Consider the following 12872-nt stretch of genomic DNA (forward strand, 5'->3'; position numbering starts at 1 on the left):
TAAATATTATCAGATTCTCACCCAGCAGAGTCTGAAACTTTTCCCAAGATCTCCGAGGAATATGAAAAGATACCCAGAATGGAAGATCTTGCCACAGTTCGGTAAGGATGGACCCATGTTATTTTAGGGAGTGGGAGTGGAACCCCCTCTTGTACAAGCTCTACAGACTCTCACCAGGAGTCATGTGGATTTTTAGTAACTTAGTCAGAGCTCATGCAATCTGGGTGAAATTAAAGGAATAGAGAAAGGAATGCTGTGTTTATGAGTGCAAACATGCACTGTGCTTTTGCACTTGTTGGTTTATCTCAATCCTCATCATGGTCAGTCTGTGAGATGGTATTACTATCTCCGTTTTCTTCACAGCATAACAGAGTGGTTAGTGATTTGCTCAAAGTTTTAAAACTGGAATTCTTGGGAGTGTTGGTAAAGCCAGGACTCCAGCCCATATCTTCAGATCACTGAGACCACAGCGTTTCCTGCTGTGAGTGCAGTTGCTCTTAGAGCCTAAGAAGGATCTGGAGATTCCTTGGATGCTGTGGGGAGCAGAGGTAGAATGGAGGCCCAGCTGGTGGCTTGGGAGAATGGGATGGGGAGAACAAAGGGACTATGTCATTAAAAATTTTTGACTTTTAAAAAATTGTTTTTTGTGTTGAATTTATGCACTAATTTGAGAAGAATTGACATTTTTACATTGTGAGCCTCTCCCATCCATGATTATGGTATATCTTTTCACCTAATTCAGCTCCTCCTCTATGATTTTTAATAGAGTTAATTTTTTTTCTTCCTATAGATGTTGGATAATTCCTGTAAATGAATTCCTGGATATTTTAGAGTTTTGACTGCTTTCATAAAAATATATTATTTTCCATAATATTTCTAGTCAGTTAGAAATTGATAGTCAAAGTGTGGTCTGCCGAGCAACAGCATTGGCATTACTGGGAACTTGTTAGAAATGTGGAACGTCAGATCCACCCCAGGCTTACTGAACCATACCTGCATTTTATTTAACAGCATTTCCAGGTGATTCATATGCACATTGAAATTTAAGAAGCATAGGTTAGAGGAATGCAATGTCATTTTTTAAAAATCTGCTCACAGGACGCCTGGGTGGCACATTCGGTTAAGCGTCTGCCTTGGGCTCAAGTCATGATCCCAGAGTCCTGGGATTGAGCCCCACATCAGGCTTCTTGCTCAGCGGGGAGCCTGCTTCTCCTTCTGCCTGCTACTCCCCCTGCTTGTGCTCTTTCTCTCTGACAAACAAATAAATAAAATCTAAAATAAATAAAAATCTCACATATGGTGCAGTAAATAGATTCTTAGATTTGGTCCTGATTTTTTTCACCTTCATTTATTTTTCTCTCTGTGTATTTTCTAGATGGAGTATTTCAAGAGAAACAGCTCTTTCTTTGGGAGCAGCATCTGGGATGGAGATGAAGGAATTAACTGAGAGATCATCATTTAACAGCTTAACAAACATGTTAGAAAAGCAAAAATTTCAAAGTAAGTTAGGATGGGATTTTGGAATTTTATAATATAACTAGACTTAGAAGAATTATGAAATATTTCAAATTCAGATACTTCAGAAAGATTCTTTGATATCTGGCCAAATGTTACTTGAAAGTAAAAGAACACTACATACACTTTCAACTTACCCATTCTGTCTCGCCTCACCCAGGCATTCCATCCCACCTCATCCCATTCACTTACCCGCATCATCTCACCCATCCGCACAACATCTCTTCCCACTCCACCAGTGTTTCCGTGCTCCTGACTCACGATGTCGTGAACATGGGGGGCATGAAAATCCCTAATGTTGACTGTAGACTTTCAAATAAATAACTACATTCCTATGTGATAGATGCTGTGGTAGGGTAGATAGGTATGTTGGGGAAGCCCAAGAGTCGGGTTTATGGAAAGACTCTCGGAAGATAAGCAGTTATTTGCTTCTCATGGTGGAATGAGGGAAATAGTATCCCAGGTCACAGGAACCACTCATGCAGAAGCTTGTAGTCTTAGGAACAGACAGAGAGGCAAGGGTCCTCAGAAGCCACTACATTGACCTCTTCATTCTTGACCTTGTTCTCCTCACCAGTTTTTCAGCAAGCAGTTAGGTTTCCAGTATGAGGTGGAATATTCTAGAGCCCTTGCACTTGCTGCCTCCTGGGATGGTCCACTTCCTGTTTGTACAGCTGTAACTGCTACAAATCATTTCCTTAACTGTCTATCAATTAATCTGCTTTTCCTTGTTCGAGTTCAACACTCCAAAGCTGCAGAGAGAAGTGACTGCTTGAGGCAGGCTCTCTGCCAGGCGTCAGAAACACAGTTACTCACATTCCTTTTTTAAGGCCCTAAAAGACTAGTCCACACTTTCCTATCTGAACACCTTCGACTTAGTTTCTGAGTTTTCTCTTTTCCAGATTAAATAGCCTTGCTTTTCACAAATACTCTTTAAGCATTTTAATGAGATTTTCAAACCATCTTTTTTATTTTGAAAAAAAAAATAGAAGAGTACACAAAAAATAAACAATGTATGTACAATTTAGGTGTTAATATTTTGCCACATTTCCTTCATTTCTTTCTTGCTCTTTCCTTCTTTTTCCTTGCTCTGTCCTCTTCTTTCTTTCTCCCTTTCTTCCTGTGTTTCTTTCCTTCCTTCCTTCATTCCTCCCTCTCTCCATCCCTCTCATCCTCCCTTCCTTCTTTCTTTTTGAAAAACAAAAGTTTACAGATACAGGGTGTCTCTTTTGCACGCTGTGCTTTCAAGAAGCATACCCTAGGGGTGCCTGGGTGGCTCAGTCAGTTAAGCATCTGCCTTTGGTTCAGGTCGAGATCCCAGGGTGCTGGGATTGAGCCCCGAATCGGGCTCCCTGCTTAGGCCGGAATCTGCTTCTTTCTCCCCCCTACTTGTGCTCTCACTCTTTTTCTTTCAAATAAATAAATAAAATCTTAAAAAAAAAAAAAAAAGCATACCCTATCCTACATAGAAATTGGTGTGACCCTTCCCTGCCACCCCATTCTTTCTGACACATTCATACAATGTTGTGTTGATTTTTGTTTTTATGAGTTGCAGAAATGATTTCATACTGTACGTATCTTCCTGCAACTTGCTCTTTGCATTCATCTTGATTTTTAAAGTTCATTTGTGTCCATATATGTAAGTCCAGCTCCTTCTTTGTAACATAGCCCATCAGATGGCTATGCCATCCTCCACCCGTGGACTCCCCACCGAGGGACATTTGAGTTGTCTCCCATTTCCCGCTGTCACCAACACTGTGATAGCAAGCATTCTTGCGCAGGTCTCTGTGTGCCTGGGCCAGAGAGTCTAGGGCATTCGCCCAGTGGGGTCATAGGGCATGCGAAATGCACCTTGACCCCTCAGGAGGTATTGCTGGTTTTTATTCTCTGGATTGTACCTCTTTGCCCTCCTGACAGAAGTCCTGAGAATTCCAGCTTTTCCACATTATCAGCCATGCTTGACATGGTCAGGGGCTTACTTCCTAATTCCTCATGGGGTTGATAGCATCTCATATGCTTATTTGGTCACAGTCTTATGTGATTTACCTATTCCTGTTTCTTTGCTTATTTTTCTGTTGGGTCTTATGCTTTTTTAAATTTTTATTTTGTTTTTTGAAAGATTTTATTTGTCACAGAGAGAAAGAGAGAGAGAGAGTGAGTGCAAGCAGGGGGAGCGGCAGGCAGAGGGAGCCCTATGCCGAACTAGAGCCCAGGACCCCGGGATCATGACCTGAGCTGAAGGCAGATGCTTAACCGAATGAGTCACCCAGGCATTCCATTACACTTTTTTTTTTTTAAAGATTTTATTTATTTGAGAGAGAAAGAGCATGAGTGGTGGAGAGGAGCAGAGGGAGAGGGAGAAACAGACTCCCCACTGAGCAGGGAGCCTGAATTGGGGGCTCGGGGCTTGATTCCAGGATCCCAAGATCATGACCTGAGCTGAAGGCAGATGCTTAACCGACTGAGCCACCCAGGCACCCCTGAGTTTTACATTTTTTCTTACTGATCCATAAGCTTTATTCTTTAAATCTTCTGGATAATTATCATGGTTACTTACATGCACTGTAAACATCATAGGCCAGGGTCTGCAACTTACCCTTTTACTTTATTTGTGCTGTCTCGTTTTGCATACCTGTTATGTAACTATTCCTTTCTAGTTTGTATTTTTGGTAATGTTTAAGAAATCCTCCTCATCCGGACATCAGTAGAGTCTCCTATATATTCCTCTAATTATTTTGAAGTTTTTTGTTTTGCACCATTAGTCTGCCTTTCATTTTGCATATGGCACGAGGTGCCCAATAATTTCATTTGCCTCCAAATGGATAGTCAGTATAATTAATTGACTAGTCCCTCCTTTCCCACTGATCTGAAATGCCACCTCTGATATCTGTTAAGTCCCCTTATACATGCAGTGTATTTCTGGGCTTTCTATAGTCTGTTCCATTGGTCTTTGTATCACAGAACAAATAGCTCATGGCTTCAATTACGTTAGATATGTATGTCTCCTCTTTTCTCCCCTGGATCTGAGCTTAGCACAGAGCTGAATATTTCATGTACCTTTGCTCATTTACTCTTCTCAACACCCTACAAGGCAGGTGCTATTGCCCCCCATTCTACAGATGAAGTGATTGAGGCTTAGGATGGTTAGGGAGGGGGGAGACCTGGTTCTGGAACCTTGGTGGTTCAACTCCACAGCCCAAACCTCAGCCCTACACTGTGGTTAAGAGCTGACTTGGGGGAGAAGTTTGGTATGTGGCGGTGCTGGTCATCATCCAACCTCAGCCCCCTCTGCCCGTGTTCTTGGGTTGGACCAGGTGGGAGATCAGGATCTTCCTGCATGTAACTGACAACCGGTCTGCTATCTACACATAGACACATTTTCTGGTTGCTGGGGAAGGGCAGCAGCACAAAAGACAACCTCCGCCTTCAAGGATCTTCCAGAACCTTGTAGGTATGCATGTATGCTTTCACATATGGTAGCTTGGATATGAGCTCCTTTGAATGCTTATGTCCTTCCTTTGATTTCACAGTTAAACAGAAAGACTCAGAGGGGAGAAAGAAGAGCCAGAAGAAAAGGAAGAAGTCTCGAGCAGAAGAGGAAACTGACCTCAAGGTGGAAGGAAACTGGAAGCATGGTACCTTCTCCACTGAGCTGGTGGTGATGCCGCTCCTTGCAGGTGGCTACCCCTGGTCCCAACAGGTTCTGGTTGTCTTGTCCTATGTGGCTAGAACGTCCATAAACAGGATGCTCCCATTGACCAAGCCTCTGTTCTGCCACCTAGCTTCACGCTCATAGTCACTTCAGCAAAAGTGCAGGCAAGCGTCCCTGTTGTACAGAGGAGGAGAAGGAGGCACAGGGAGGTCAGACGTATTGTTCAAGATCACACAGCAAGTAAGGGCGAGGCCAGGGTTTGAACTCAGGCCTGATTCCAAAGAAACCTGTGAGAATAGTTGTGCTGATTTTGTTTGCTAAATAAGATGCTGCTTTTTATAAACATCGTCCTACAGATTTTTACGAAAACATCTAGTAGAGGAAATGAGGGAAGGAGCCGGTATTTCTGTCCCGTCCTGCTCATGGCAAACACTGAGCCTCCCAGTAAGCTTGGAGGGGGGCTCTCGGGGTGCCTGTCCTTTGTCCTGTGAGGCATCAAAACTCGCAGACGGCAAAGCTACTCACTTGAGGTCACATAGCTCAGGGGCAGAACAGGGGTTTCGTTCTTTGCTTTGTAAGATCTATCACAATTTGGAAACTAGGTTTTCTACGGTTTGACAAATAAGAAGGTATGCATGTTATATCCCTAGGTTTTGACAATGAAAAGCTCAGAATGTATTTTGGGTAAAATTATATGACTTCATTTTTAAAATAGTAACATGGAGGGGAAACCCTCTTTCTTTTCAGAGAAAATCATTTCAAGCCTATTTCATTGTAGGCATTTTGTTGTTGTTGTTTTTGGCCATCAGGGTGAATGTGCGCCCTCTACTGGCCAATCTGCAGAAATCTAGGCTACTATCTTGAGCGGGAACGAACCCTTGCAGCGGCTTGAGGTTTTACCTCATGAAAGTCAGCATCAAGTTCCGCAGGTGCCAGGAAAATCAAATTCTCACAAGCTCTTGTGTTGATGTTGATACATCTTGAGGAAATACGATTAATTTTTTAGTTTTCACTTTCTTTTTTTTCAAGAATTTATTTATTTATTTGACAGAGAGAGACAGCGAGAGAGGGAACACAAGCAGGGGGAGTGGGAGAGGGAGAAGCAGGCTTCCCGCTGAGCAGGGAGCCCGATGCGGGGCTCGATCCCGGGACCCTGGGATCATGACCTGAGCCGAAGGCAGACGCTTAACGACTGAGCCACCCAGGTGCCCCTAGTTTTCACTTTTAAATGGATTTTTGAAAATCCGCTTTCACCTAAAGTTGGACCTTTCAGGCTGTCTTAGCTTTCCTGTGGCATTGGAGTCTTTTCTAGAGAAATGAATTTTCAGAGACGCATACCCACTCTCAGGCTGTGCTCCAGGAGGACCCAGCCTCCGCACAGCGCTTGCACGCTCCTGCCCGGGGCACACATCTCTGGGGAACACCTTGTGGGCTGAATCCCCAAGAGAAACCCGTGCCTATAGATGGGTGAGCTCCGGGTCATCCGCTGACTTTGGGTCGAGGTTGATTTTGCTGCTTAATTTTGCTGTGGGAGGAAGGAGAAGCTCAGATGGTCTCAACCATCCTGGCGTGACTTTTTCCAGCAGGGTGAAGCCCAGAAGTGTCTGGGCTTCCCCTCTCTCTAACCTGCACTGTCACAGCCCTGTACGGAGACAATGATTCCAAGAGCACCAGTGACAAACGGACTTTGAATCTTGGCTCAGCCACTGCCCAGCAAGTTGCCCACGTTCTCTGAGTTCTTCGACTCCATGTCCTCACCTGTAGAATAGGGGTGAGAATTTCCACCCCGGGAGGCTGCAGGAAGGATCACGTGAGATAATGTGTATAAACTTGCACACAGTAGGACTCAGAGAGGTTACTGGTGTGGAGGTGGCCGCTGCTTGTTCAGAACATTTGGGTGGGCTGGTGCAGGGTGCTGGGCCTCCAGCAAGGAAGGCAGAAAGGTAAACCTCCTCCCTTGTACCGATAGCATGGTTTATGGTCCTAAGCTAAGAAGGGCCTTGGCTCGGCAGGCCAGCTGGATGTTTGTTTTTGCCGTAGAATAATAGCATAAGATCATTCCAAAACCAGCATGATAATTTTTGGTAATCAGCTTTGATTTCAAATTAGGCCCTAGGCTTTGCATCCCCTAGTGGTGAATATTTGTTGGCCAGTGACCCATTAAGAGTTTTGAAAGACTCTGGAATGAGCTCTTATTTTTTTTGTGTAGTGGAGGGGCCAAGTGTCACCAGCTAGGCCTGGTTTGGACATGGGTCCCACCGCTTATTGGACAAGAGACCTTGGATGACTTCTGAACATTTCCGGACCTTAGTTTCTCTGTCTATGAAGCAGAGATGGTAGCAGCCACACAAGACTGTTCTGAGGATCCAGTGACGTTAAGGCACGCTCAAGTCTGGATGTTGTAGATGCATGCACCTTGCGGGGTCTGTTCCTGGGCTCCTTTTCTCTTACCCTGGAGCTGGGCTCCTCAGCCTGGGCACTTGTGCCCCCAGGGGGACATTGGGTCGTATGAGGAGGTAGTTTTGGTTGTCACAGGTGGGAGCAGAGGGAAGCTGCTGTCCCATAATGCACAGGACAGTCCCCACAGCCGAGAATCTCTGTCCTCAAGTATCTGTGGTTTTGAGTTTGTGAAACCCTACCCTGGAGTTATGGCTGACGCCTCCCTAAATTTCTGAATGATGATTTGAGTGCACGTTTGCACTGGAGATTTCTTCTAAACGGGGCAGTCTTTTCCATGAAAAGGTTTACAGAGTTCTAGAATACAAATCATGATTAGTTATGGCCTTAATGAGTGAGCTTTGTTGAAGAGAAAGTCGTGGGAGCCCTGGGGGCTGCCCCCAGGAGCTGCACGTGGCCCCATGCTCAGGCCCATGTGCTCAGCTGCACATCCCGGGCCCGTGACTTGTTTTAGAAGTGAAGCTCTTTCTGAGCATGAGTGACTGGGCCTTCGTGTGCCCTAGAAATACATTTACAAGCCTGTGAAAGGAGCAGAGCTGATCTTTTTGAGCACCCGCTATATGCTGGGCAGTGTTCCCAGCAACTTCTCCTACATAAACCCTCTTAATCCTTCACCCTAAGCATGGTGGGATCTCTGCCCATTTTGCACAGGAGGAAATTAAGCCCCACAGAGCCTCTAACTTGTTGTAGGCCATGTGACTATAGGATAAGAGAGCCAGGATGTGAGCCTAGGCCTCTCTGTACAGCTGGAGGATTTGATCTCCCCCCCAGCCCCCACACCAATATGTCTCCACCTGGTAAAATGTATGGACCCCTTTCATGAGAAAAATATTCTCCCAGCTATGTGTGTCCCACGTGGTGGCTCCGTTCACCCACCCTTTTCCCTACTTGCGCTACCGCAAACTGTCCTAGCCGGAGGTGTGCCATGTTTGATTCGGCTCCGATGTACCGGTTATGTTCTGCATCAGGATCTAGGCTTTTCTCGTTGGACCACACCTGTTAAAGCAGCACCACTGGCCTCCATGACAGAGACCCTGGCATTATGTGTTCTTGAATGTGTTCTGTTCTAAAGTGCTTGCCTGGAGCAGTACTCTCCAAGAGAACTTTCTGCAGTGATGGAAATGTCCCAGATCTGTGTTGTCTGGTCCAGTAGCTCATAGCTACACATGGCTACTGAGCATTTGAAATGTGACTCATGTGATGAAGGAACTGCATTTTAAATTGTATTTAATTAATTAATTAATTAATTAATTAATTTATAAAGATTTTTAAAATTTATTTGTCAGAGAGAGAGTGCAAGCTGAGGAAGAAGCAGGCTCCCCGCTGAGCAGGGAGCCTGATGCAGGACTCGATCCCAGGACCCTGGGATCCTGACCTGAGCCGAAGGCAGACGCTTAACCAACTGAGCAACCCAGGCATCCCTAAACTGTATTTAATTTTAATTTTAATTTAAGTAGCCACAAATGGCCAGTAGTTACTATACTAGAACAGTGGTTCTGAATCACCTGGGGAGCTTTTATTATGTTTTTTTAAAATATTTTATTTATTTATTTGAGAGAGAGTGAGAGAGCACAAGCTTGGGGGCGAGGCAGAGGGAGAGGGAGAAACAGACTTCCCACTGAGCAGGGAGGCCAACGTGGGACCTGATCCCAGTACTCTGGGATCATGACCTGAGCAGAAGGCAGACACCCAACTGACTGAGCCACCCAGGCATCTCACTTGGGGAGCTTTTAAAAACCCTAGCTTGGGGACGCCTGGGTGGCTCAGTCGGTTGGGTGTCTACCTTTGGCTTGGGTCATGATTGGGCTCCTTGCTCGGCGGGGAGTCTGCTTCTCCCTCTGCCTGCCTCTCTCCCTGCTTGTGCTCTCTCTCTCTGACAAATAAATAAAATCTTAAAAAAACAAAATAAAAATAAAAACCCTAGCATGGAGGCTACATCTCAGACCAAGTAAATCAGACTGCTTGAGGGTACCACCTAAGCATCGATATCCCACCTGTGACAACCAAAACTACCTCCTCATATGACCCAATGTCCCCCTGGGGGCACAAGTGCCCAGGCTGAGGAGCCCAGCTCCAGAGTAAGAGAAAAGGAGCCCAGGAACGGACCCCGCAAGGTGCATGCATCTACAATATCCAGACTTGAGCATGCCTTAACGTCACTGGATCCTCAGAACATCTATAATGATTCAGGAGATGCTTATATTACAAGATGATCATCAAGATTAAATCACAACAATTAAATTCTCTTAGGGAACTTATGGGACCTCAGTTTGAGAAACTGGCATATAATATGCTGGTAGTAGGTGTTTGCCAATTCCTTTTTTTTTTTTTTTTTTAAGTTTTCTTCTTTTGGTTATAATTTAACATTGGCTCTTTTCAGGTTGCCTGAACCCTTTGTACTTGTCTTGGGCTGTCATGAGTAACAGTCTAATGCTGTGCATATTTCCCTCCCCACCCCCCAGGATGGCAAACTGTTGTGAGTCGTGGCAGGGGGAAGTCTGCCAGCATTTTAGATTGTTTTTTGACTTTAAAAACAGAAGTTCCTATCATGACTGAGGAGCAAAAACAGGACTTAAATCCCCTGACCATAAAGATCAAGTGTGTTTCCTGCCTTCCATCACAACCTGTTCCCCTCCATGAACTAGAGGTAAGAATGAGCCAGAAAAACTGATTGGAGAGCTCTTTTTCCCATCTGGTTGCCCATTACATGTCATCTCTAATTCCCCCCAGTGGCCTTCTGTGAGATGGATCATCATCCCCATTTCACCATTTAGGATCTCACAGCAAGACATGAGAAATTAGGTTCCTGGGTTTAGGAACTACCAACTCTTGATGTCTTCCCACTACACCAAAGGTGTCCTTCAGATGCAGGTAGTGATCCTCCCTTCAGAAGGAGCCCCCAGGCTTCATGGATACAGCAGCAGTGCTCACATAGATGCCACTCATTTTGAACCAACTAGGTTTAGTACTGATGTTTATCCTGGGAGTTCCCTTTTTCCTATTGTAGGATCCTTGTTTCCTGGATTCTGTCTTCCTCTTGCTTTGTTTGCTCTCTGATTTTGCTGGAACACATCTTCCTGTAGCTTCTTGAGAAAAGGTTAATGAGAGATACTTGTTTTGAGGTCTCATGTGTCTGAAAATATCTTTATTCTACCCTTACACTTGAGTGATATTTTAGCTGGTATAGAATTCTCATTTTCCTTCAGTTTTGAAGGCATTGTTCTGTGCTCTTTTATGTTCCATGTTGAACCTTTGTATTTGCTTTTTTTCTTCTCTCAAAGCTGTAGGATCTTCTTTTTGTTTTCTGAAACTGCTTGATTATGTGTCTTGGTGTGGGCATACCATATATTATACTTCCATTTTGAAATAAAAATTCAGAGGAAGTTGCAAAGGTAGAGAGATCCTATGTACACTTTGCACAGTTTTTTTCAGTGGTTATGTCTTATATACCAATAGTATAATATCAAAATCAGGATATTGATAAATGTGTGTGTAGTTCTCTGTCATTTTATCACATGCATGGATTTATGTAACTGTCACTGCACTTAAGATACAGAACTATTCCACCACCACAAAGTTCTCTCATGCTACCCTTTTATAGTCACAACCACTACCTAACCTTGCACCATCCCTAACCACTAACATGTTTTCCATTTATATAATTTTGTCAGTTTGAGAATGTTATTGTTGTGGGTTGAATTGTGTTCCCTCAAAAAGGTATGTTGAACACTTAACTGCCAGCAACTCAGAATGTGAGTTTATTTAGAAATTGGGTCTTTACAGAGTTAATAAAGTTAAAATGAGGTCATCAGGATAGGCCCTAATCCAATATCACTGATGTCCTTATGAAAAAGGGAAATTTGGATGTAGAGACCAACATAGACAGAAGACAAAGAATATATGAAGAGATGTAGGGAGAATGCCATGTAGTGAGTAGTTATGTTGTCACAAGCCAGGAAATGTCTGGGGCTACCAGAAGCTGGAAGAGGCAAGGAAGGATGCTCCCTTAGCAACTTCAGAGGGAGCATGGCCTTGCTGACACCATGATTTTGCACTTTTAGCCTCCAGAACTGTGAGACAATGAAATTCTGTTGTACTAAGTCACCCAGTTTGTGGTAATTTATTATGGCAGTCCTAGAAAATGAACAGTTATATAAATGGAAACATCCAGTATGTGACCTTTTGAGATTGGCTCCCCCGCCCCATTCAGCATAATGCCCTTGCATTTAGCTGAGTCATTTTTTTAAATTTACTTTTAATTGTTTTTAAGACCATTTACATTTAGTGTAATTATTGATATTTTAGAGCTTAAGTCTGCCATTTTAATATTTTCTGTTTTCTCTGTTTTTTGTTTGTTTTTCCTGCCTTCCTGTGGGTTTTTTGGAATTTAATTTTGATTTATATTATTTTTATTTTTGAATGTATAGGTTTTTAGTGGTTACTCCAGAAATTACATTATGCATACATAACTTATCACAGTCTACTGGTGTCAACATCTTTCCAGTTTGAGTGAAGTATAGAAACCTTACCTTCCTTCAAATCTGTTTACCCTATCTCATTTATAATTGTCTTTTTTTTTTTTTTAAAGATTTTATTTATTCATTTGACAGAGAGAGACATAGCGAGAGAGGGAACACAAGCAGGGGGAGTAGGAGAGGGAGAAGCAGGCTTCCCCGCGGAGCAGGGAGTCCGATGTGGGGCTCGATCCCAGGGTCCTGGGATCACGACCTGAGCCGAAGGCAGACGCTTAACGACTGAGCCACCCAGGCGCCCTCATTTATAATTGTCTTAAATATTTCCTCTATATAGACTGAGAACCACATCAGACAATGTTATACTTTTTGCTTCAACTGTTAAGTGTAATTTAGAAAACTCAAGAGGAGAAGGAAAGTGTATTGTATTTACCTATAGATTTGCTCTTTCTAATGTTCATTTTTCCTTTCTGATGTTCCAAGATTTCTTTTTCTTTTTCTTTTTAAATTATTTCTGTTTCAGGAACTTCCTTTAGTCATTCTTTTAGGGTAGATGTGCTGACAACAAATTCTCTTAGTTTTTCTCTGTCTGAGGATGTCTTTATTTCTCCTCTATTCCTGAAGGCTAGCTTCATTTGATTTAGAATTTGGGGTTGACATTTCTTTTTATTCAGGATTTGAAAAAAGTTATGCCACTTCCTTTTGACCTCTATGGTTTTTTGATGAGAAATCAACTGTCATTTGAGTTGTTTTTTCCCAATATGCTGGGTGGCACT

General features: G+C 43.5%; 1 protein-coding gene across 1 annotated transcript in view; it reads left to right on the forward strand.

Annotated features, from left to right (window-relative positions):
- Positions 1–12872, forward strand: part of CFAP92 (cilia and flagella associated protein 92 (putative)) — a 62578-nt gene that overhangs the window by 7120 nt on the left and 42586 nt on the right. The window contains exons 5-8 of the mRNA XM_064591456.1: positions 14–101; positions 1376–1500; positions 5046–5192; positions 10087–10271. Coding sequence (XP_064447526.1) covers positions 14–101; positions 1376–1500; positions 5046–5192; positions 10087–10271 — 545 coding nt within the window. The remainder of the gene's footprint in view (positions 1–13; positions 102–1375; positions 1501–5045; positions 5193–10086; positions 10272–12872) is intronic.

This window comes from Mirounga angustirostris, unplaced genomic scaffold, assembly GCF_029215605.1.
Source record: "Mirounga angustirostris isolate CCGP_5_RB_7025 unplaced genomic scaffold, mMirAng1.0.hap1 SCAF_1, whole genome shotgun sequence".
Taxonomy (NCBI): Eukaryota; Metazoa; Chordata; class Mammalia; order Carnivora; family Phocidae; genus Mirounga; species Mirounga angustirostris.